The 23,938-nt window shown below is 60.2% G+C and overlaps 2 protein-coding genes across 5 annotated transcripts; one reads left to right on the top strand and one right to left on the bottom strand.

Annotated features, from left to right (window-relative positions):
- The first annotated feature begins 1,000 nt into the window (after positions 1–1,000).
- On the top strand, positions 1,001–3,378 carry LOC136019801 (proteinase-activated receptor 2-like). The gene is made up of 2 exons (XM_065690361.1): positions 1,001–1,274; positions 2,046–3,378. Exons 1-2 carry the CDS (start codon positions 1,178–1,180, stop codon positions 3,068–3,070), a joined length of 1,122 nt encoding a protein of 373 aa, XP_065546433.1. The 5' UTR covers positions 1,001–1,177; the 3' UTR covers positions 3,071–3,378.
- ARAP3 (ArfGAP with RhoGAP domain, ankyrin repeat and PH domain 3) lies at positions 3,347–23,420 on the bottom strand. 4 transcript variants are annotated; one of them, XM_065690357.1, is made up of 34 exons: positions 23,230–23,420; positions 20,458–21,549; positions 19,787–19,833; positions 19,442–19,515; positions 19,160–19,227; positions 14,892–15,161; positions 14,586–14,655; positions 13,714–13,834; positions 13,307–13,494; positions 12,555–12,661; positions 12,250–12,449; positions 12,039–12,124; positions 11,717–11,899; positions 11,333–11,471; positions 10,894–11,025; positions 10,669–10,822; positions 10,459–10,561; positions 10,043–10,241; positions 9,890–9,953; positions 9,426–9,589; positions 9,083–9,295; positions 8,842–8,947; positions 8,267–8,414; positions 8,018–8,086; positions 7,686–7,760; positions 7,467–7,581; positions 7,210–7,338; positions 6,918–7,051; positions 6,704–6,786; positions 6,453–6,488; positions 5,693–5,756; positions 5,472–5,609; positions 5,175–5,213; positions 3,347–4,546 (listed from the first exon to the last, which is right to left on the bottom strand). In XM_065690357.1, the coding sequence occupies exons 2-34, from the start codon at positions 21,507–21,509 to the stop codon at positions 3,980–3,982; spliced, it is 5,337 nt and encodes a 1,778-aa protein (XP_065546429.1). In that variant the 5' UTR covers positions 21,510–21,549; positions 23,230–23,420; the 3' UTR covers positions 3,347–3,979. The 4 variants fall into 4 exon arrangements, with proteins under 4 accessions (XP_065546429.1, XP_065546432.1, XP_065546431.1 ...); XM_065690360.1 differs by having other exon boundaries at positions 8,267–8,348; XM_065690359.1 differs by having other exon boundaries at positions 19,787–19,830.
- Positions 23,421–23,938: the final 518 nt, after the last annotated feature.

Raw genomic sequence — 23,938 nt, 5'->3', positions numbered from 1 at the left:
ATGGGGACGGGGGGGACACAGCGAGCAGTGGGGGCCATGCCCTTGGGCAGGGCGACGTGCGAAATGCACAGGGGCACTGGGAGCGCTGAGGTGAGGACACGCAGGGCAATGGTCCCGGGACACTGTGACCCCCGGTGCGCTGGGGTGATGTGGGGTGCTGGGGCACCGGTCCTGTGGGAGCATGTGGGGCAGTGGGGTCTCAGCCTCCAGACACAGGGACATGTGGGGTTCCACGGCATGTGGAGGATGCAGAGCCCCTGGATGGCAGGGTCGTGCCATGGGGACACAGGCACAGATCTGAGCAGGGGCATTCGGTGGGGGGCAACAAGAACCTGGGGGGGTCCCCAGCCAGCCTTTGACCCACCTTGTCTCCCATTCCCTCTGTCGCTATCCCATCTCTCTTCCATCCCCTTCATCTCTCTATTTCCATCCTGCTTTTTCTCTGCCTATGATTCCTGCAGAGCTCGTGGCTTTCCCCACTGCCCCTTTTTTTCCCCCTTGCTCCTCCTCTCACAGTTTTGGTGCCTGCTGCACATGTCCTGGCTGATGCATGTCGATACACAAGGCTGGGCTGGGGCTGTGTCACCGGGTCTGTTGTTCCCATCCATGGCCTCTCTGCTGCACGAAGGAGCTGGGAAAATGAACCGGGGGCCACCCAGCACCAACTCTGGTGGCAGGAAGGAGGCAGATGAGTGGGACAACGCAGGATGGCCCCATCTACAGGGTGACATTGGCTCATCAGCCAGACCAAGGTGATGAGTGTGATGCCTGTCCCAAGGCACGTTGCTGAAGACATCACCAGGCTGAAACCCAGCTGCCTCCTTCCTGCCCTTCTCGTGGGACACGTACGGCTCCACTGTGGTTCACAACTGTCTTTCGATGGCTGCCTTGCGCCTGCTTCCCCCTCCCCACAGCGTCACTGCGGGCAGGCGGCTGGAAATCACCCCAGCTTCAAGCGTGTCCCCTGCGTGCTCGCCGGTGGGGGCTGCTGATGGTCATCTGGAGCTCCCGCCTCGTCTCACCACGAGGATGTGGTCACCGGCACGACATGGAGTGAAAGAGGAAGGAGGCAGTGGGTCGGGGCTGGCGCCGGTCCTGCCGCGGTGACGCACGGAGGGGCCAGCCCTGCCTGTGATGCTCTTTCAGACCCAGCTTGTGCAGAGGCCACCCCGCAGAGATGTCCCGGACAGTGCCATCGCCCGGCTCTGCTGCCGCCTGTGTCACCCTCCTGCTCGGCTGCGCCTGCCTTGGCTTGGCAGTCCAAGTCTCCCCAAGTAAGTGTCTTGGTGGGTCTATAGGGTGATGGGGCAGGCCAGGGGCACCCATCATGTCCTGTGATACTTGGAGGGGATATCTGGGTGTCATGGTAAAAGCTCAGGGCTCTACTCTGCTGCCTTCCCTGGGTGTCCACTTTCAAAACCTAAGTGAAGAGCTGAAACCTGGCCATCCTTTCTCCATTTGGCAGCAAAAATCGGGTTACTGCTCTTGTAACCTGAATTTCCCCTGTGCCCTGGATGTGGAGGGGTGGCAGAGGTTGTGGGAAACCTGTTGGATGTAACCAGGGTCCTCTGGGGACCATCTGGATGGAGCCTTTGGAGCTGGGGGTGACAAAAGGACAGCAAAGCCTGGATGTTTTCTGAGCCAGCCAGAAGAGGGATTTGATCAGAAGTTGTTTGTCTGGTGTCCTGGACCTTCCTGTTCTTCACTTTTGTTCTGAGCATGCAGTGAAAAGCCTCTGACTGCAAGAAAACAAGGAGGCAGCTTCCTAGCTGGGGGCCTGGCCAGGAGGAGGAGGAAGCAGCCCCAGTGGGAGAACATCTCCTATGATGGCATGGGTGGCCTTATCCCAACCCTGTCCCTGTGGGTTTCCTGTCTGCCCTTTTGATCCTGTTGGGTTGCAGGGGACCAGTTGCTCATGGGGGTCCCGTATTCTGAGCCATGGAGCAGAGCAATGCCAGGTCCTGCGGTTGCTGATGACAGCTCCTGCATGGTCCTGAGTGGGAAGGGGCGGTGAGACCTGAGCCTAATCCTTGTCCCCTCCACAGTGCGTGGCAAAGGGCGAGCCTTGATCCCCCTCACTGCCCAAGAAGAAACCGTTTGCCCCAGTGCTTCTGTGGAAGGTTTCCTCAACAGCACCCTCACCACTCGCCTCCTGCCTGCCCTCTACTCCATGGTCCTGCTCGTGGGGCTGCCAGCCAACGCTCTGGCCTGCTGGGTCTTGGTGACCAACTTCAGGAGATGTTCCAGCACCTTCTTCCTGCTCAACCTGGCGAGTGCTGACCTGCTCTTTGCCCTCCTGCTTCCCTTCAAGATCTCCTACCACCTCCTGGGCAATCACTGGCTCTTTGGGGACTACCTGTGCCGCACTATGATGGCCTTCTTCTATGGGAACATGTACAGCTCCATCCTCTTCCTCACCTGCGTTGGCCTGGAGCGTTATATCTCTGTTATGCACCCATTCCTGTGGAAAGGCTCCAGTCAGACATGGGTCAAGGCGGGTGTCTCTGTAGGCATCTGGCTGGTGGTGGGGCTGGGCATGACCCCTCTGCTTTTGTGCCCCCAGACAAGTCATATCTCGAGCCTGAACATCACAACGTGCCACGATGTCCTAGGAAAGGATAAGCACACGTTCCTTGTCTACTATTTCCTCTGCCTGGTGGGGCTGGGCTTTGGCTTGCCCTTTGTGCTCATGACCGCCTCCTACAGCTGCATCCTAGTGCGGCTGCTGGCAGAGGGCAGACGCTATAGGCAAGTGGTGCATGTCCTGGCCGTGGTCCTCCTGGTCTTCATCCTCTGCTTCACCCCCAGCAACGTGCTGCTCTTCATCCACTATATGCTGGAGGCCACGGGGTGCCACAACGCCACATACATGTGGTACACTGTGGCCCTGGTGCTCAGTGCCTTCAACAACTGCTTCGATCCCTTCGTCTACTTCTACGTCTCCCGGGATTTCCGGGTCTGGGTGCGGGATGCAGGCAGCTGCTGCCTGAGGGGGCTCAACACCTCCTCGGGAAGGGCTTTGGAGAAGGCAGCCTTGCCCCTGCGGTCCAATGAGCAGAGCCAGCTGTAGGCAGCGCTTGGGGTGCTGTGCTGTGTCCCCCTGCCCCAAAGGGGGACATCCTGTGGTGTGGTGCCACCACAAAGGGCTGCGCTGTCCCAGGCTGGCATCAGCCTTGGGCAGAAGATCCCACCCTGCATCTGGGCTTCATCCAGTTTTGTAGCTCCTCTGCTGGTGGTGCCCTTGTCCCATTGGTCCCCAGCCTGGTGCCTGGCCCTGGCACCCTTATTTCCCCATCTAATGGATGCCAACATCCCTCATTGCTCCTCCTGCAGTGACCAAACCCTCCAGAGTACAAATAAACCTTTATTTCTCCCTGCTGCTGGAAGGAAGAGGTATAAATACCCTGGCTGAGCAGGAGCTGTCCTCCATCGCCAGGACTATGCTCCGGGCACACATGGCCAGCCCTGCTCCCATTGATGACCCTTCTCCCCCCATAAATATGCCATGCTAGAGGCAAGAAGGGAACTGGGGGGTGGCTTGGGTGTTCTGATGTGTCCCATGGGCCAAAGGCTGGAGAGGGGACATCATGCTGTGCTTCCCCATGCCAGCAGGCACCCTGTGCCCTGTGCCTGACACTGGATGCTGCTGAAACATGCAGGCTCCATGTTTCTGCTTTTATTTTCCCTTTTACTTGCTTCCCGTGGTGCTGGGCCCAGTGACAGATATGCCACCCAGGAGGGAGAGCACATGGGGCAGCATCCCCAGCCTTCCCAAGAGGGGGTACCATGGCTCAGCATCCTTGTCCCCACTAGTCCTCTGATTCCCACTAGTCCCCGGGTCCCCACTGGTCCCCACTCCCAGGTGAGGAGGAGGAGGAGGGTGCGTGCTCCATGCTGTAGGAGTGTGGGGTACCCATTGTTGCTGCTGCTGGGCACTACTTAACCCCCAGGTCGGTGGCCACCCCTTTGGCACAGTGGGTCACGTCACTGGCTGGCCCGGCCCCGGCGGCTGGCCCTCATTCTTCCTGAGGATGACACTGCTGAGCTCCTGGATGAGTTTGTCATTGATGGGTGAAGGCGGCTGAATGCTCCTCTTCCTGGGCATCTCCACGGTGGTGTCTGCACTGGGACTGCTCCCTGGCATGGTGGCCTGCTCCCAGTCCTTGCCCAGTGCCAGTGAAGGCTCCATGTTCCTCTCCAGAGAAGCCGTTTTGGTGGGTCTGAGCCCCTGGGCTGGAGCTCTGTCACTCTCCAGGTTCAAGCCCCTCTCGAGAGACAAGGCTTTGGTGACAGAGGGACTTGCCACCCTCTGGGCAGGGCTGGCGGGCAGCGAGGAGCGCAGCGCTGTGGCTGGGGGATGCTCAGGGAACAGGGATGGCTTCTTGGACCTGTCCATGGGGGGCACAGCAGACAGGTCTGCCAGCAGCCCCTGCCCCAGCTCCAGTGTGGCCAGCTCGGGGAAGTTGCCCACCTCCTCGTAGACAGGATCAGCATCCGCCTCCTTCTCCTGCTGCTCCTCCAGGGAGTCCTGGTGAACCTTCATGGGCTGCAGGAGGGCAGGATGTCACGGTGAGGGGCACTGTCCGCACCGCTCAGCAGTGTACCCCTCCATCCCCCCTCAGCTTGCCCTCCCTGCAATCCCTGCCGTGGACCCATTATCCATCAGCTCTCTTGGCTCAGGCACTGTTCCCTTTCTTCCCTGTTGCTGATGGAGGGTGAGCATTTTGGCGCCTGCTGGGGCATGGTCCTCACCACCAGGCTGTAGCACCAGCCCTGCCTCCCTTGGCAGAGGTGGTCTGGGGTGGGCAGGGAAGATGGGTGCTTACGTAGAGCACAGAGCCAGGTGAGGTGAGGTCCAGCCAGGCGTCTCCCATGCAAATAACTTGATGGTGAGGAGGACTTAAACCTGTTTCCTCACATTTATGTTGATCTTTTCTGGGCAATGGGAGAGGCTGTGGGAACTGGGCTGGTCTGTTGTGGTCTTGCTTGCACACACCAGGACCATGCAGGGACCCCCATCCCTGGGTATGGGACACCCAGAGTAGTGGGCACCCCGTCCTCTGCCACACAGTGTGGGCAGGATGGCCTGGGCATGTCTCAAGGGTAGGTGACATCCCATTGCCAGCAAAGTTCGAAGCCAGCAATGGATGCATTCAAAGTGTGCTGGTACTTACAAAGAACATGGACAAAGTCCTTCTCGTGTGCAGGCGACGCTGGAAACAGAAGAGATGGGCAAAGGTAAGCTCGAGATAGCATGGAGTAGGGTTGTGGATGCCTGGGCAGGCAGCAGGGAGCTGCTGTGGACATGAGCACAGCACCAAGCACAGGGACACCCACCCGAAGTATCCATCAGGGACCCGCGCATGCACCTGCCTCTGGGGCCCTGGGGTGGGTGCATGGAGCTGGGATGGGTGCATGGAGCTGGGTGGGTGCAGAAGCCCCTGTGGGCAGGGGTAGCTGTGGGGCTTTACCAGGGTCTGGTTGGCAGAGAGCATGGTGGCATCGGTGCTGTCCCCGTGCAGCGGCACCAGCGGCATGGTGCCGAACTTCTGCTTGGCGAGGTCGGAGGAGGAGCGCCGGCGCAGGATCACGGGGCGCAGGTCATCATGCTGTGCACAGGGACAGGGAGTGGGGTCATGCTGGGCTGCCCTGACAGCCCCCTCCGGCCACAGCACAGCCAGTCTGCACCCACCTGAGCCTTGAGGATGCTGGTGGTCCAGTCCCACAGCTCAGCCTGTCCCGAGCATACCAGGTACCTGCAGAGGAGTCAGTGGAGAGGCTGCCAAGGAGCAGGGCCAGTGGGGCCCATGTCCTCTTGTCACCCTGCCCGTGAACGTGGGGCTGTCAGGCACAACTACACCCCTGAAACCCAAATCATGCTTCAGGGCAAAGCGAGAGCTTGTTGGGCTCCTCAGCTCATCTGCCCTTGCTGCCCTTAGCAGAACTTCTCAGCCCCGTGTCCCTGTCCTAGCATCAGCAGTGGGGATGGGGAGGGGATCAGCAGGATGCGGGGATGTGCCCAGGCACCCAGGGGTGCTAGGGAAGCCAGTGCAGGGAGCCCAGCTTAGTGCAGGTGTTGAGTGATGAGGACACAGAGCTGAGCCGGGTGGAGGCTGGCAGGCAGCACAGCCATGCAGGTGGCATGCAGACCTGAGCAGGGTGGGCAGGTCCCTCTGGAGCCTGCTGTGGGTGCTTGGAGATGCATCTCCTGGGGGTGCTGGTGTGGATGGGGAGGTAGGAGGGGTGTATGGTACGGAGATTGCACCTAGAGCCTGGCTCCCACCTTGTGCCAGGGTGCGTTCTACACTCTGTCCCTTGAGAGCCCCAGCCAGGCACCAGCTCTGCCCTGACCCCTGGGTCCCATAGCACTGCCCCTGGCTGTGCCACTGCCACTGAAGTGAGGGATTGATCTCAACACCCCCAGCCCCAGGGTGGCAGGGACAGATACTCACAGCTGCTGCTTGTCCAGGGTCAGTGTGAAACCCCACCTGGGCAAAGGAAGAGATGGGCTGTGAGGAGGCAGCACTGAGCTCAGACACAGCCCAAGGTCTGTGGGCAGTGGCAGGGGGCTGAGCTCCCCCATGGATCCAAGCTTGTCGTGGGTTTGGGTCCCACTGGGGCTTGGCATGCTCCCAGTGCCTGGGTTCGCTTGGAGGTGACCAAGGAACAGAGGGATGCATGCCCCAGGGAAGGTCCCACTTACTGGGCTGGTGGCTTCAGCTTCTTCCTAATGCCCATGTAAACCTTGGCTGCATCCAGGGGCCACTCCCGCTCCGGTTTGGCACTCTGGAGAAGGAGATCCATGGGGTCAGTCCAGCTTGGTGCCAGCCACCCAATCAGGAGGACAGCCAATACTGTGCCACTGCTGTCCCCAGGCTCCCCTCCCTGCCTCTCCTCCCTCAGCATCCCCTGGGTACCCTCTTCTCCTTGAGCAGCAGCAGCCTCCGGTCCCGGATGACGAAGTAGCGCTCCTGAAACTTGTTCCCCAGCAGCTTGGGGGGCTCCTCACGGCACCTCAGCAGCCCACACTTGGGGGTCTCACGCTTGACGCCTGCCCAGTTTGGGGAGACAAGGGTCAGGGTCCCACAGTGGTCTCAGGGATGTGCCCCTGATGTCTGCAGGGTGGTGGCCAGGGCAAGGGGAAGCTCAGGCAGAGCAGTCCCCCTTGGGGGCACCTTTTAAGGCTGGGACCCTTTGTGACTGCCTTACCTGTGAAGAGGCAGCTGCCCTCACCGATGGGGACCTTCTTCACCAGCAGGTATGCGGCACTGGGCTCCGGGAGCTTGCACCACTGCAAAGCTTGCTCCAGCACCTTCTCCTTGGGGTGCAGGGGCCGCTCTGGGGAGGCACAGACACCGTGTCCCCTTCCCTGTCACCAGCAGCAAGCTGCCCCCCTCACCCCACACTTCTCCTCACCAACCCTGCCTTGCTGAGAGCATCCCCCTGTGCCATCCCACCACACTCACCCAGCTCCCCATTCTCCAGGGCCTCAAAGGTCAGCCAGATGTCCAGGCTGGCTGCCACATTGCGCATCTCCAGCACATGGTTGGTGAGCTCCTCTGCTGTCATCGTGGGGGACACCTGGGGCCGGACACACGGGGAGCTGCAGGTGGTAGCAGGATGGGTCCCAGGGACAGGCTGTGCCTGCACCCTCCCTGACCAGCATGGTCTCCTTTGGGACTCACCTTCAGGGTCACGCAGCAGTCGGGCAGCTTCTGCTCCAGGTAAACCTCGATGATGAGGTCCCCTGCCTGTGAGAGCTGCAGGAAGAGAGGGTGGCATTGGTGCTGTGCTGGTGTGGGTGCTGTGCATAGCCCCTCTCTATGGGGCTTGGGATGGTGGCCCAGGTTGCTGCGGGTGTTATCCCCTGGGCGGGAGCCTCAAGGTGATGGGCAAATGGGACACAAGTGGGGAAGTTTCTTCCCCATATATCTGGTGTGGGACAGTGGGAACCTGGGAGCCCCACCAGCCCAGGGGTCCCTGACATGATGGGTACTGGCAAGCACATCTCCAGTACCTGAGTGTCCTTCCAGGTGGTGATCAGACTGTTCTCCAGATCCATCTGGGATACCTGGTCCTCATCAATCTTCCAGAGGAAGGATGCACAGGGTGAGAAGGGAGACACATGGAGTCAATGTGGAGTGAGGACACATTGCCAGGATGGAGGGATGCAGGGCAAGGCAGAGGTGGGCAGCATGGAGGGATAAAGAGGGAGGGAGACAGAGCCATCATGCAGGGGACTGGCAAGGCCCTGCAGGGAGCTTACATTGAAGATGCTGACATAGTTGTCAATGAGGTCTTCCATCACCTTGACTTCGTGCTCCCCTTTGCCATCGGTTTGGAAGAGGCTGGGTGCGAAGAGAAGCGACAGGTTCTTGGTGCTCATCTGGTTGAGGTCTGCACATTTCTGCACCCTGGGACGAGGAGGACAGAGGTGCGGGGCTGGTCCCACACTGGATGGGGTTCCAGCCCCAGCCACCCTCCTCTGCCTCCTACAAACTCTCCTGAAAAGCAGCTGTGGAATTTCGTTTTTTTTTCTCTCTTTTGTGGCACTGGGTGAAGTTTACACCCTACAGGGGGGTGTCCTTTACTCCTAAACCTCCTGTCACTCCCCCTTGCTACAGGATGACTTTGGGAACATTTGATGTGTCCCAGAGCATCATGCTTCACCACACCCCAGCAGCTGGAGGGCTGATGAAGCAGGGCACGGGCACTGGGCTCTTCCTGTCTCCCTGGGATGGCAGCCAGCATTCCCTGAGCAATGGAGTGGTCCCACACTTCTGGCTGGCCTTGGGTACCCCAGCTGGACCAGGGGACCCTGCAGAGAGGTGTCCCACTGACCGGTAGAGATGCCCGATGAGTGCAGCCAGGGTCTTGTGGTTGAGGCGAGGCAGGCGCTGAATGAGCTCCTTGTACCGCTCCAGGCGCTGGGGCTTCGAGGGTATTTCTGAGTGAGACAAACAGGTAATGGCTTAATGGTGAGCCCAGTGGATCCACAGCTGACAGGGTACCAGGACCCTGCCCTGAGGGATGTTGACCCTTGGGTCCCTGGCAGGCAGCCCAGCGTGGTAGGAGGATGTACCTGCAGCCTCCTTCCACTGTGGGTGCAGCTCCAGGGTGAAGACAGGATCTTCCAGCTCTCGGAAGAACCTCTTCAGCACATCCGTGACATCCTCAATGAAGTTGTCACTGATGCGCAGCTTGACATTGCGGGCATCCCGCCGGAACTCCTCCATCAGTACCTTGATACGGGACTTGGCTCCATTCTTGCGGTAAATCCCCTCATGCCGCAGCCCTGGGAAAGGGACATGGGGTCATGGAGGCCCTATCCTGCCCAGAGAATCCCTAATGGGGCTGCCTGGCCCTGTTGGCCACCCCGTGTGTGTTGGTGGATGCTGTGGCTGTGGTCCACATGCCGGGCTCACCGTACTGCGTGATGAAGGCGATGCAGCTGTCCACGATGATGGGGATGTCTGCCCGGCTCAGCTGCTGGTCCCGCAGCGCGTTGCCCCGGCCCCCTGCTGATGCCTGGATGTCGCTGTACCATGCTGCCGAGTCCGCCCGCGACAAGCCCTGCAGGTAAAATGTCCTGAGAACAACAAGGGCAGAAAAGAGGGAATGAAGGTTGCCAGGGGTGGCAGGTTACCCCCTCCTGCCCTTATGCACAGGGAGCAAAGCACAGACAGGCTGAGCCAGGGGACACCCTACCCCAGTAAGACCCTAGGCTGGGGTGACCTCTGTAAGCCACTTAGCCACAGCCCTGCTGTCCCAGTAGCATCCCCACCATGGGCTTGGGACCAGCATCAACCCAAGGATGAGTGTCTTTATCCTGGGCAGCCGGCTAAGGTTGCTTGTCTCATTCTCCATCATTCCCACAGCCAGGCCTCACCTCCCCATCTCCACCAGGATCAGCAGCTCCTTCTTCTCTGGAGTCTCCGTGGGGGGAACCAGACCTGCATTGAGGTGAGAAGTGGAGGGGTCAGAGCCATACATGGCCACCCGCCCTATGGTGCCTTGTCCCGGGCTGCAGCATGGCACTCACTGAGCTCCTGCAGCCGCCGCAGGTTGATGCTGTCCTCAGCCCCGTCGTCCTCCGCGGGGCAGATGAAGAGGTGGGCTTTCTGCAGGATGAAGAAGGCCTGCTGCCACCGCTCGGGGTTGAGCATGCACTTGTAGCGCAGCTGGCCCACGCGCTGGAACTCGTAGCCCAGCAGGCAGTGACAGCTCACGGGGGTGAACCACTGCGGGAGGGAGCCAGAGGTGAGATGGGGAAGGACAGGGCTCAGCACCCGAGCGCAGACCCCATGGGGATGGGGGTAGGTTGCTGGGGAGGGTGGGAGCCCCTGCAAAGGGAAGGAGGATGCTTGACACAGACGATGAAGAGTGTGGGGAGCACAATGGGCAGGCAGGGACAGAGCCCGGGGACACACCATTGGCATGGCACTGGGGCTGGCTCACCTTGCCGATGGCACTGGCCCATGCTTGCAGTGTCTCAGGCCCATCGGTTCCCAGCTGCTGCACTTTCTCCCCAGTGAGGAAGAGCTCGAGGGTGAAGCGGAACCTGCAGAGGATGAAGCAGCCCATCAGGGCAGCCCCTTACCCTGAACCTGCTCCAAGCAGGAGCAATGCCCATCCATGGGTATGCAGTGGGGGCACTGCTGGGGGTACCTTTCAGTGGGGCCAGGGCTGGCGACTGCCTGAGCTCTGCTCACACCCATGGAGAGGAGGTCCCCGCTCTCGATGTGGCCCTGGGGCTCCGTGCATTTCTCTGTCTCGAAGAAGAGCAGGGCTCTCTCCAGGGAGCACCACGTGCGCTGGAAGTCTGTGGGACCAGGGCTCAGTGGCACCGGGGTGCGCACTCCCTGGCTGCCCTCCTGTGCTCCCCACACTTACCCTCTTTGCTCTTCTTGCTGCCTGGGAGCTTGTGTGAGGCTGTGGCCCGGTACAGGTACCCACTGTGTGCCACTGGCTGCGTGATCTCATTGTAGACCCCCTCCGGACCCGGTTCCTGTGTGCGGGGTGTCCCTGTGGGGAATGATGTTGATAGCAGGCAGGAGCAGACACCCACCAAGGTGTGGGTAGTGGAGGGGCAGGGAGACCCCACTCATGCAGGTGTGAGTAAGCAGGTGTGCCAGACATGGGGCTCCCTGAATAGGGGCTCCAGAAGAACCCACTGCCTTGCCCCATCCCAAAAGAGGGTGCAGGGGGGACACCCGGTGAGCCACAGCATCTAGTGTCCTGCCTGTCCCCAGCCTTGGGGCATGCTGTGGGGGGCAGTGGATAGGAGGAAACCCCCATATCACAGACAGATGGGGCTTGTGGTTCCTCGTACCTGAATGGTTCCTGAGCCTTTTCCTCTCCAGTGCCACCTCGCAAGCAGCAGGGTCAGCTGCCAGCCCAGCCTCCGTGGATGAGAAGAACTGCAGGATGGTCTTGAGCAGAGCTGGTCCTGTCACTGCAGTGCACAGTGCCTGGGATGGGACAAGTGCCTGTAGGGACCATGTCCTGGCACACAGAGAGCCCCAGCCTGCTGCTGGGGGTGCTTGAAGGCAGGCAAAGTGGGGTACAACCTCCCACCAGAGCCCCCAGAGCTGCCTGGCACAAGGGTGCGGGCAGACACAGCCAAGCAGGAGGTGCTGGCATCTCTGGATGGAGCTCTGCGATGGTTCCCAGCACCCCAGTATCCTGCCTGCATCCCGAGGTTCCCTGCTCCTACCTGGAGCACATCCTCCTGCGTGGTGTAGTGGGGATGGGGCAGGCGGTACCGTCCCTCTCGGTACTTGCGGGAGATGAAGTCCCGTCTCTGCTCGGTGCTGGCGTCTGGGTGCAGGGCCTCAGCAGCGGGAAGGCGAGCGGCCCAAAAACGGTTGGCTCGGTCGTTTCCCAGCATGATAAAGAGCTGTAGGAGAGTCCCGAGGTCATGGCGAGGGTCAGGTGCATCCCGAGGGAGACCGTGGGGCTGCTGCCCTGTGTGGAGAAGCAGCCCGGACCCTGAGCCTGCTGTGCCAGCCCCAGCATCCTGCCCTGAGTGCCTCTACCTGTACGATTTCATTGGACCAGACGCTGGTGTCAAGCTTCAGGCTTTGCACTTTGGAGATGTTGGAGCCCAGACTGCGGTGCTGCCCTGTGAGGAGCAAGAGAGTGAGCACCCCTTGATCCCACCAGGGGAAGTGGTACCCGCGTCGCACCCATACCGCAGCCCTCACCCCCGACCCACACCCATGGGACCCCCATGGGAGATGTACTGGCCTGCACACTGCTTGCAGATAACCACACACAGGTTGATGGATGCCCAGTCGGGGCTCGGAGCCCAGCAGTCCGCACAGTGTTTGTTGGCTTTGTTGGACCAGATCTTCTCTGCCACCTCGTAGTCATAGAGCATCTCAGCTATGGCCTCCTGCAGGGCCTCCATCCACTCTCGCTTCTCTCGCTCTGACTCCGCCACAAAGCTATGAACACCAGCAGAGCCAAAACTCAGGGGCCTGGAGCAACCAGCACCCGGGTCCAGCATCCGCCTGCTCCCCTCACCTCATCCCACTGGATAACTGGGGTACCTGAATATTTTGGAGGGGGTGATGAGCTCGAAGCTGCGGTTCTTGGCTTCGCGGATGGTGGAGCCGCGCATCTCAATCACGCAGATGCCAATGCCCATTTTAAAGAACTGCAATTCAGAGTGACATTGGTGTTGGCTCTGCAGTGCCATGGCTGCAGTGGATGCACCACCCAGTGATGCTGGGGCTGGAGACAGGCTGCTGCATCCAGCACCCCCAGCATCCTATCCCTGCTTCGCCTGGACAAGCAGACCTGGTACCATGTCACATCTCTCAGGTACCTCATGAGGGCTGACATAAAGCATCCTGCAAGTACGTGACACCTTAAAATGAAAGGCACGCAGCCCCTTAATTTTGGGGTCAGGCACACTCATAAAGCAAGTATCAACTTGAGCAGAAACCACAGAGACTCGATGTTGCTCAGTGCATGTCTGCAAACTGAAAATGAAGTGACTGGGAAAGAAAAGGGGGTGCTGAGAAAGCTCAGCAGGCAGGAGGAGGGGAACCCCTTGGGAAGCAGGTCATAGTGAGAAGACTGGAAGGGGGGGTCCATTCCTGGTACCTGCATCTCCAAGCCCAAGCTCCTACTACTGCTGTGTGCAGCATCTCCCGCTTCCTGCTCTGCCATTCCCTTTCTCCTACCTGTCTTCTTCCTCTCTGCTCTCCCTTTGGCACCAGCCCTAGCTAAAATCCCTCCACCCCTCCATTGCCCTCATCCTGTTCAGCCCACTGCAGTGTCTGGTCCAGCCACCAACCTGCTCACTCTTGTACAGCCACATCTCAGGCAGGCTCAGGGTTGCAAACACCTTGGACTTCTGTCCCTTCAGCTCCAGGGTTCCGGATTTCTGGCAGTGGGCGGTGTTGGCGGGCCGGGGCCGGGACCCCACCAGGCGCTGCTCCGTCACCTTCTTCTGCAGCGTGGAGCACCACTCATTCCTCTGGGCTGGGGACCAGGCATGAGGGAGCGGTCTGAGCCCTTCCCAACAGCCCTGGCATGGAGCAGAGCACCCAGCGGACATGGCAGGGGACAGGTCCCCTTGATCATCGTGGCTGGATGGCTTGGGGAGGGGGTGAGAGCTGCCCCTGGGATGCTCTGGCTGGAGGATGGAGGCAGGGAAGGTTCCTTAGGGACCGGTGGTCCCTGGCTGGGGTCTTCGCTTACCCTCATTCTCAGCACGGAAGACAAAGATCCGGTGGCTGGTGATGACTTGGAACTTGTTGTCCTTGGTGCAGCGAGCCATCTCGATCACGGACAGCGGAATCACTCCCTTAGGGTAGGGCTCCTGGAATGAGCCCCAGGCAGGGTTATCCCCCTTTGCCCTTCCTGTGGGACACCTCCATAGCCCACCCACCTCAGCCCCTGCCCCTGTGGTGCCATTACCATAGGGGTAACGAGATGGGACAGGAATGCCTGCAAGCTCTTGCAGCTGTGGGCCATGCATGGTACCTGTTTCTGCATGGGTGCCGCTGACTTGGGGCCACAGAAACAGTGTCTGTCACCTCATGTGGTGTGGCAGCCACCAACACCCCACATCATGCCTAAATGGGGCCATGCACCCATGGAAGGATGAGAGGACGTGAGACAGGAAAGGGTTGTTTCATCACATGTGCCTAACCCACAGTACAGCACCCACAGCAAGAAAAGCTGCTCTGTGCAGCACATCCCTAGGTACTCAGCTGGGTGCTGCCTCAGAGAGCCTGGGGCCACAAGGAGATGAGGATTCAGGCAGGGATGGGTCCATGGTGGCACCCAGAGATCCCACATTTGTGGTCCACCCCAGTGCATGGGAGCCAGAAGGGGTCCCCTTGCTGCTCCCTGTTGGCAGAGGGACCCTTGCTACCCTGGGCTTCCTATAGCACGAGGCTGTGTTCAGATCCCCACCACGGCTGCTCTGCCCTGGTGATGGTAAAGGAGTGCTGGCTCCTTACAGCAGGACAGGAGGAGGCAAAGGGGCCATGGCAGCTCACGTGGTGTCAAGGCACCCTGCTCTTAGTGCAGCCTTCCCACCCTGCCCACATCCTGCCCCTTGGTACCTTCTCACTGCTGAAGTACATCAGGTTCTTCCCGTCGAAACGGACATAGCGCCTCTGGAAGACATAGTTCCTGTTGGGATGGCAGAAGAATGAGGCTGTTGGGAAGGAGATGATCCCCCCAGGGACCCCTCATCTGCTCACAGACCCCTGTTCCCCTAAGAATGTCTGCACAGAGACCGATGCAGTGGTACCCAAATGGTTCCTTCTCCTGTGGGGAGGTCTGGCACGGTGACCAGTGTGCCAACCTCACCAGCCTTGCCCAAGGGAGCTTTACCTATGGGGACTGCCCCATGGGTGGGCACATACCCCTGTGGGGAGAGCTTGTCCAGCCATCCGCTGAGCATGGTGGGCCGGGGTTCAGACAGAGATGTGAAGCTGGCATAAGGGGAGATGGTGAGGTCGTCCAGGACCTCATCTGGGTAGAGATGTGCAGGCAGGATGAACGGGGTGCCCTCGGCCCGCGGTGCCTCCACAGTGGAGTATCCCTCCGTGTCATTCTGGATGATGCGGTCAATGAGCCGGGACCGGGTCTCCTCATCCTCACTCCTTCCCTCACTGCTGCACTCACTGCTTGTCCTGTAGGAAACAGGACTATGAGGAAGCCTGCCTATGGCAGCTTAATGCCATCCCATTGGGATGTCTCACACTGCCCCTGGCCCCATCCTGAGCTCCTTGGGACACCCAGTGATGTGGTGTTTGCACCTCCATGAGCAGGGTGGGACAAGGGCTCAGTGTTCGTGATCCCTGTAGCCACCAGCAGCCTGAGGCTCAGCCAGTCCCATATGGTGGCAAGGCTGGGGCTACCTGGCAAAATGGGCTTCCCCACTGTGGGTAACACTGCACAGGTCCCTGCACATCTTCAAAGCCCTGGCATCACCTGCCCCTCTTCGCAGGCAGCAAACCAATCCCAGTCCCACCTCCTGCTCCCTGCTCTACACCCACCCCAGACCTCCTCACCAGGGGTTTCAGCTTCCTTCTAACTCTAACCCTCCAGTGCTCATGGCACTGGGAATGTCCTTCTGCCACGACACCTTCCTGCCCGCTCTTGTGTTTTGCAAAGGGATTGGGATGGAGAGATGGGCCGGTGGAGCTCCTGCAGCCATCTCCTGTTGTTGGGAAGCTGTGCGGCGCCCCCAGCCAGGCCTGGTGAGCCCATCCAGCCATAACAATAAAAGGAAGTTATAAAAATAAACCGCTAAGCCTGCCCCTTCCCCTCAGCCCTCCCAGCCAGACGTGGCTCTTTCCCTGGAAAGGAAATGTGCTGGGGAATGTCTGACAGTCTCAGGAGCAAAGAGCAGAGCTGCCCAGGTGCAATGGTGATGGGCAGCAAGAGAGCCATAGAAGCTGGGACACCCCAGCTGCAGCACCAGCAGCAGAGCACCCTTACCACTGGATCACTGGTGGCATCCAATGCTAAGATGAAGAAAAGACTCCAAGACAGGCAGTGAGGATGGTCCAAGCCCTGTCACAGCTTCTGCCTGAGGAGCACGTGAGCAAGTGGTGCTTCACTTCTCCAGTGGGGAAAAGGTGAGTGATGGGGCAGGTTCCTGAAGTCATGAGCAGCATGAGGAGGGCAGTAAAGCATCTCCCGGCCACCTCTGCTCCAGCCACAGGAGCTGGGTGACAGCAGATAAAGCCAGCAGGAGCAGGGTGCAGAAGCAGCTGATCTGCGGGAATCCTCACTATGGGATGTTGCAGAAGGAGAAATGTATGGAGGAGAAACCTACTGGGGGTGTTACTCAATGTAAGAAACCACCTCCAGCACCATACCATGTGCTGGAATGCTTTTGAACCAGGAGAATGACTGCAAACACCTTCACTCATTGCAAATTCTCAAAACACCTTGTTTTGAGCACTGCCTCATCATAGGAACTAAGGCAATGCATGGACCTGTGCTTTGGCCATGGATAAGAACCTTATGAGGCCATTGGACATTATCAAACCATGTGGGACAAAAGCAAGACCTGCAGTCTGCCTGGGAGGATGTTGGGCTGGAGCCACCCAGGCTGGGGGTCAGCTCTGGGATAGTGTGGGGGGCTGGAGAGGGAAAATGGCCTGTTTGGCTCCAGAAAGGCAAGAAAAGGCCATGGGTGGTTGGAGGCTCAGATCACAATGACCACTGCTGTTGAACTGGTGTAACAGAGCCTTGGCAGGGTGATGGATCTGGCTGCAGTCCCAGCCTAGTGTCCAGCTCCTTCAGGAGGGGCTGCCCAGGGAACGGGGTGGCTGGAGGACTCTGCACATCATAGGTGGACATCAGCCTTGATGCCAGAGCCAAGTGGGAGAGAGATGCTCTCAATGGGTCAGGGCAAGAGAAGAAGAGGAAAACCCTATGACAGCCCCTTCCTGAGCCATGATTTACAGCCACTGAGGCCACAAAGAGCTGGAGGACAAGCAGCATCTGGCAGGGACAAGCAAAGCTCATGGCCCAGCTGGAGTGGGGTCTCTCAGCATCCCAGGAGCACACCAAGACTCAGGCCAACTCCTAGCTCTGCCCTTGAGGACAAGGTTGGTAGAGGAAAGCTCCAAACCTCCAAGCAAGTGTGCTAAGGCCAAGTCATCTCCCTTTCAGCTGGTGCTGGGCAATGAAAACAACCAACATTAGGGCCAAATGAGTCCCCAGGGCAAGGAAAGGGTAATTCCAGGTCAGCTGAGCCTGGAACATGATGCTTGAGGTGCACTGAGTTGGGGCAGTCTCAGCCTGTCAGTGTTTACATGGGGAATCTGGGAGATGGAGGGCGGGTGATGGAGGAAAAAGATCTGCAGGTGGTGAGGGGACCAAAGAGCTGCTGATGGATCTGGTTACTTCAGCTGGGGGTCACGGGCCAGACAATCAACCTTGAGGTAGGTAGGGAGATAAGGAATAAGCTGTCATGGTTACACCATTCCCAGTGTTTCTCTTCCACAGGGAAGATGCCTTGAGGTGTGGGGAGCAGCAGTCTGGGTATGTATGTTCCTGAGGATCATCTCATCGTGAGTCTTGATGCGAGCCAGGGTAAGGTCCACTATCTTCATTACAAAGAGCTGCTGTCTGACCCAGTGCCCTGAGCTCCATGAGGTGACACAGGCACAGCTGTGCCATCTCTCTCCTGCCAAGACTGATGTCTGAAGCAGGGCAGATGCTATCCTCCACACCAGCATTTCATGGGGCTGAGCATCACCAGCTTGGATGAAGGTGCCCAGTGTCAGAGTGGGTGAATCCCAGTTTACGCTCCAGCCTCTGCTGGACCCTCAGAGATGCAGCTCCCAGGTTTAAACGTAATTTCTCATTCCTCTTCCTCTTTGCTGAGGAGATCTTGCTGCTGGCAAAGGCAGCTCTGCTCATTTCTAACACTGACCCTCAATGCCCAGACCCCAAGCCAGGGAGCAGCGTGGTCCAGATGGAACTGCCCCAGAAGAGGGTGAGAGAAGGTACCTCATATAGATAGCCCGTAGCTCTGTTCCAGGGGGATCATGGTTGGACTGGTGGGGAGGAAAGCATTGGATCAGCCCACCAAAAGGGTTTACGAGCACAGTGCAAAAGGTCTTCAGAGGCTTTTCTGTCTCTTGTTCAACTCCCCATGCCCCAACCTTAGTGCTCAGGCTGTGAGAAAACCCTGTCAACTGCTGCCTCTGACCCTGCTGATGGTCACATCCCATCTCCTCTCAGCAAGACCCTGGTGGGTCCAGGGCTGAAAGCACCAGCTGATGCCCTCAGGATGCCCTGCATCCCAGCTCCCTGGAAGCTGGCGGATGGAAACTGTGACCCACAGGCACCCAGCCCTGCTCTGAACTGCTGGTTCAGCGGCTCCACAGCAGATGTCAGTATTTCTGTTTCCAAAGCTCCTATTCCCAGCTATTTGCAATTCCAGCCCATGGCCTGTGTTGGGATTGTGACACTGGATCACACTCGCTCCCAGAACTGGACCGACCAATACTGGGACCAGAGAGGCAGGGGCATGGGGATGCACTGGCCAACAAAGCCACGGCAGAGCTGAGGGACACAGAGCTGCAGCTCAGCGCCTCCTCTCTGAAGAACACAGGAAAAGGAACCCTCCCCATCTGAAACAGGAAGAGCAACTTCCCTTCCTCTTTCTGAGATGGTATCAGGAATTATGGAAAGGGCATTTCAAAAGCATTTTAAAGTGCCCCTCATAATCTCACTGTCCACCACAGCATGTGATAGATCGGCAGATACTGATCAAATGATGCTGCAGCCTTCGGAGGTTGCACATTCCTTCATCTGGCCCTCAGAGCCATCCCATTTCTGACTGATCCCTGTCCTCCCTGGTGTTTTCCTGCCTCCAGCAGCCAAATCCAGGCTCTGCCTGGTGTGTAGGTGCCCAGAACAACTGGAACAGCTCCACAGCATCTGTTGGCAAGCACTGACCCCTCGAGGGCCACACACCAGCACGACCTCTTCTCATCTCCGAGCCTATCAGCTCTTCTTGTGACTGCTGACCTGATCCCAGACACTCCTGATCAGCTCTGCAGTGGGGGAAAAGCTTCCACAGCCTCTCAGGCTGTCCCCAGTGGTGTCCTTGTCCCTTGGCATGCAAATCCCAGACCCTGAGCCCAGAGGAGGTGATTCCTACCTGCACGCTTCTCGCTCCAGGTCCAGCTCGGGCACTGCCTCACAGCTCTGATCAGAGATGCCAGCACCCTGGGAGGAGAGATTGGTCATATCTCCCCTCCTCTCTGCCTTCTCCCACCCCAAACCTCCTCAACCAGCCTGGCCCACTGCAAGGGGGCTTAGCTTGTGACCCGCAGCCCACCAGTGATGCTCAGCACTGCCAGGCACCTCCGTGTCACCACCAGCAGCTGACGGGATGCAGTGACGTCAGGGGCCACCCACCATCCCCACAGTGTCCTCTCACCTTCTGCTCCCGTGATGGGGCTATGTGCCCAAAGATGGTCTCGCTGTAGGGGCTGACGAGCTGCTCACTGACCTCTGTGGGCAGAGATATGGGAGGGAAAGGCAGTCAGCAGTGCCTGCTGCGGGCAGCAACCGGCCAGGACTGACAGCCCCAAAGGGGACCCCGCACTGGGCCCACCACAGTGAACCCCAACATCCAAAGCACCACAGAGATGGGAACCAGATGTGGCCCTGAGAGGGACAGGGGCACAGGGCAGGACCTGCGGACAAGGCAGAGGGTGTCCTCCTCACCCCCCTTCCTTGGGGACACCGGGAGGTCCCCGCTGCGCACCCTGGGTGCTCTCACCTGATGTGCTGGTGGGTCTCTGCGGAACAGGGGGCAATCCGGGACTGCTGGAAAACAGGAGAGGCGTTATTGTGGCTGCGGCTGGGATGGGGCGGCATTTCTCCATCGTGTTTTTCCATCTGGCTTACATGAGCTTGAGGCTGTGTCTGACTGGGGCAGAACCCGGCTTCGTCCCCCGAGATGTGCAGCATCCCCTCCCCGCTCCTAGCGCCCTCCTTCGCTCCCTTCTCCCAACCCCAGGCTGTGGCCCCTGGGGCTGCCAGGCATTTCCCATCCCAGGTCACCCCCTCTAACATCTCCCACCTTGCTCCCAGCAGAAGCCAGACCCAGACCCTCACTCAGCCACCCCTCACCACAGCAGGGACCCCCAACCCTGCTGCGTGGAGGGGGCAGAGGAGGGGCAGCAGCTTCTCCCCCCAACCAGAGGAGCCATCCGGGGGCCCATGGTCACCCTGTCATCTCAGAGGGATCCCAGCTGCCCTGCGGGCTGGCTCCATGCAGAGCCTGGGGGAGGCACGGGAAGGGTGGTGAAAGGGGCTTGTCAGCACCCGGAGGCAGGCAGGGCCAGGCTGGGAATGGGGTCCTGGGAATGGAGGGGGTTTTTGGATCCTTGGATCTGGCTGCTTTGTCCCCCCCTCCACTCACTGTGGGGAGGGAAAGCATCTGCTTACTCAGGCTTGTCCGGCTGGGTCGGCCCGTGTGGGGACAGGGCCTGGGGCTGAGCCTGGCCCTGGGGACCCTCCTCCCCTCCCGAGTCCTCAGTGGGTGCTGACAGGCGCTTAAGTCCTTCATAGATGACGTTGGACACCATCTCCATCCTGCCCTGCGCTGAGGCGGGCTGCGGGGCTGGTCTGGGGCACGGCGAGGGATCTCTCCTGGCTGGGATGGATGCAGGGTGACCCTCTGGAACACTCCCAGTGCCAATCTCCACCGCTGGGACCCTGTGGCTGTGCCGTGGTGGGACGGACGGGACAGACAGGGGGGATTTCTCTGATGCCTCCAGGGTTTGTCCATGATCCAGAGCTGGCGGGGACCATGTCCCCTCCCGAGCGCTGTCCCGCACCCGCAGCCGGGATAAGCCCATGCCCATGGCCACGGCTGCCCCTGGCCCAACCGGCTGCGCTGGCCGGGGCTCTGGGCTCTCCAGATCCGTGGAGCTCTCCCCCGGCACAAACCCCTCCAGCACCACAAAGGCTGCAGCGGTCCTGTCTCTGTGTGTGTGCACCGGCACCGTGGGGCGTGCTGGCGGTGCAGGTGCTGAGCTCTGCTCCGGCTTGGAGCGAGGGAAAACCGTCCTCGGCTTGGGAACAGGCTTCACGAGGGGAGGAGCAGGGTCCTTCTTGTCTACAGGTGATGCCTGGGCGGGCGCAGCCACAAGCTGCTGCGTCCCCAAGGTGTCAGTGGCCCCTCCTGGCTCTGCTTTCATGGCATCCTTGCCTGTTTGGGGGGCATCCAGACCCTCAATGGCTTGGAAATGGGTATCTTCTGCTGCGGGTCCTCTCCAGGACTGACTGAGCACCCGTGTCTGCTGCACCAAGTTCAGGATCCTTTTGCGGTGCCCAGTGGCGGTGATGCCGAGCTGCTGCAGGCGGTCAGTGTCAAGTGAGGTGGCGTCTCTGGCCACATGGTACCCATGCTGCTTGAAGACATCCCGGTACCTCTCCAAGTGGATGGTGGCCAGCCAGTCTGCGATATCGGAGTCAGGACCGCACGGAGAGCTCATGGCCCTGGGGTGCCTCTGCGACGGATGCTCAGCCCATCATCTGTGGAAGAGGAGAGAAAGTGGATGAGGAGGTGGCAGGAGGGGACGGCGGTGCTCGGCTGTGGGTGGGAGCACGGGCAGCTCCCGGAGCTCCCCCTGCCTCACCGCTCTCCCCGTTGTTGCTCACCTCCCAGCTCCAGGAGCCCGCATCCTGTTGTTCCGCAGCCCCAAGCCTCTCGCCCCTCCCCGGAGCTGCCGGATCCTGGCCCCGCTTTGTCGGCGAGGCCGTGACCCGAGTCCAGGCAGGAACGGAGCAGCCGGGGGCTCACGGGGGAGCAGGTTTCTGCGCGGCTGCCAGGCGAGGGGACATCCCGGGCTCTGCCAGGCACGGGGCTGGGTGTGAGGAGGATGGGAGCAGCCAGAGGGGTGTCCCGGCCGAGGGGCTGCCCGAGGCAGATAATGGGGGGAGCAGCTGGGCCCCTCCCAGGGGATGAGCTCCTGAGCCGGCCAGCGCGGGGAGGGCTCTGCGGCCGGAAGGACAGACCATAATCTCCCTCTGTCACTGCTGGCGAGGGCATGGGAGAGGTCAGCGTGACTCACGGCAGAGGGGGGGAAGCCTCCCACCCACCCCATCCCATTGCCAGCACCCACAGCTGGAGGCAGAGGGGCATGGCTGGGGGCTCCGCATGCTGACACCGGCCGGGCCCCGCTCTGTTAGGGACCCCCATCCCCAGATCTTTGCTGGCACAGCTCTGGGACAGAGCTGTGGTCTCTGCGGAGCGCTGAGGGCCTTTTCCCATGAATCACGCTGCTCCGCACTAAACCATCTGTGCTGACTGTGCTGCCACTCGGTCTTTTTCCAGTTCCTCCATTTCCCCCTATTGTTCAGCACAGGCTTCCTTCCTGCTGCCTGCATGATCCCACACATCCCCTGCCCCCTCCCGCAGGAGCCGAGGGACAGCCAGGCCAGGATTCCTGCTGCACGATCCCTGTGCAGGCTTCTGCGTGCTCCCCACTGCTGGCTGCACGAGTGCCATGGGGCTGGTGTGCTGGTGGTGGCTGTGGTGAGCCTGAGCACATGAGGAGGATGCTGTCAGCAAGCATATGTGAAGAGCAGGGCTCTGCTTACATGTGTGTGCCCAGCCCCGTGTGTGTGTGCATGGGGGGCTCCCCATAGGGCAAGTGGCTGTGTACCAGAGTAGGGACAGCCATGGCAGGAGCTGGCTGAGAAGGTGGGGGAGCAAGGCATGGGGACACTGCAGCCTGTTGTGGTAGGACAGAGGCTGGGCAGAGGGGCTGGGCAGAGGGGCATGGAGGGTGATGGCCTGTATGGGTGTGAGCTGGGTATCACTGCCACAGGGTTAAAGGGCTATACCCAGCAGAAATTGGGCAATTTCCCCCTTTCCGGTGCCTGTATTGCCCTGAGGGACCTGTGGGCAGCTTTGCCTGCTGCCTACCCTGCCTGGGGGGCGTCAGCAGGCAGCTGCCTGCTAGGACCTGGCTCCCAAGACCCCCCCTATGCCAGGCACTGGGCACTGGCTTGGTTGTGGCTCTCTGGGGCCGTCCCGCTGAGCCCACGGGCAATGGCACTTCACAGGGAGATGGACACCGTCCCTGTCCCTGCAGGACCAACCGGCTCAGGGCGCTGGAAGCAGGCACGAACTGCCCCAGCCCGGGCCCTTCCCTCCCTGTCCCAGGTCTGCCCCATCCACCCGCTGCCACCGCCGGCGTTGTCCCTCACCTCTCGCCCCGCAGCGCGGTCCGCAGCTCCCCCAGGCCGGTGGCAGCGCCGCTGCGGGCTCCGTCCTGCTCTGGGCTCCAGGGTGATGCCAAGGTGTGCGCCGGGCACAGGGATCGGCCCGCAGGCACCTCGAGCAGGAGCTGCTGCGGGCACAGCCTGGCTTCGAGGCACCCAGCCCGCCTCCCGCTGCCGGTCCCTCCTACAGCCCAGCCCTCCGGCCCCCATCCCTGCCCCGTCCTGCCCCTTCCCCGGCATGACCCTGCCCCTGGCTGCCCCGTGTCCTGCCCCTCAGCCAGGCTCTGCCCTCCTTTATGGGCTGCATTCTCGCTGCGCACCCCCTCGTGCTCCTTCTCTCACCTTCCCGGTGAAGATCCTGCTCCCCATGTGCATTGCCATGGAAAAACCTTCACCCACACCAAAGGCTGCACAGCTGAGGGAGATGTTTGACGTTCGCAGGTGTATCGGGCTCTGTCGGCTGCTCCCACCTCTGGCCACACACAGGTGAGATACTCATCATGGCCCAGAACAAGGCAGGGTGCAGGTCCTGCCAGATTGGTGGAAACAGGCTGAAATGCCCATGTTTATGAGGGGACAGGGGAGGGCTGGTGCTGGCTGGGTGGAATGCTGGGGACTACAGACCCATGCCTTGAGCTCTAGGGATGCTGGGGATGCAGCACCCACCCCACTGCTGCTGCCCCATCATGAGAGC

Source organism: Lathamus discolor, chromosome 10 (assembly GCF_037157495.1).
Source record: "Lathamus discolor isolate bLatDis1 chromosome 10, bLatDis1.hap1, whole genome shotgun sequence".
In the NCBI taxonomy this organism is placed as follows: Eukaryota; Metazoa; Chordata; class Aves; order Psittaciformes; family Psittacidae; genus Lathamus; species Lathamus discolor.
The sequence above is the reverse complement of the archived record's forward strand: the minus strand, read 5'-3'. Positions and strand labels throughout refer to the sequence as shown.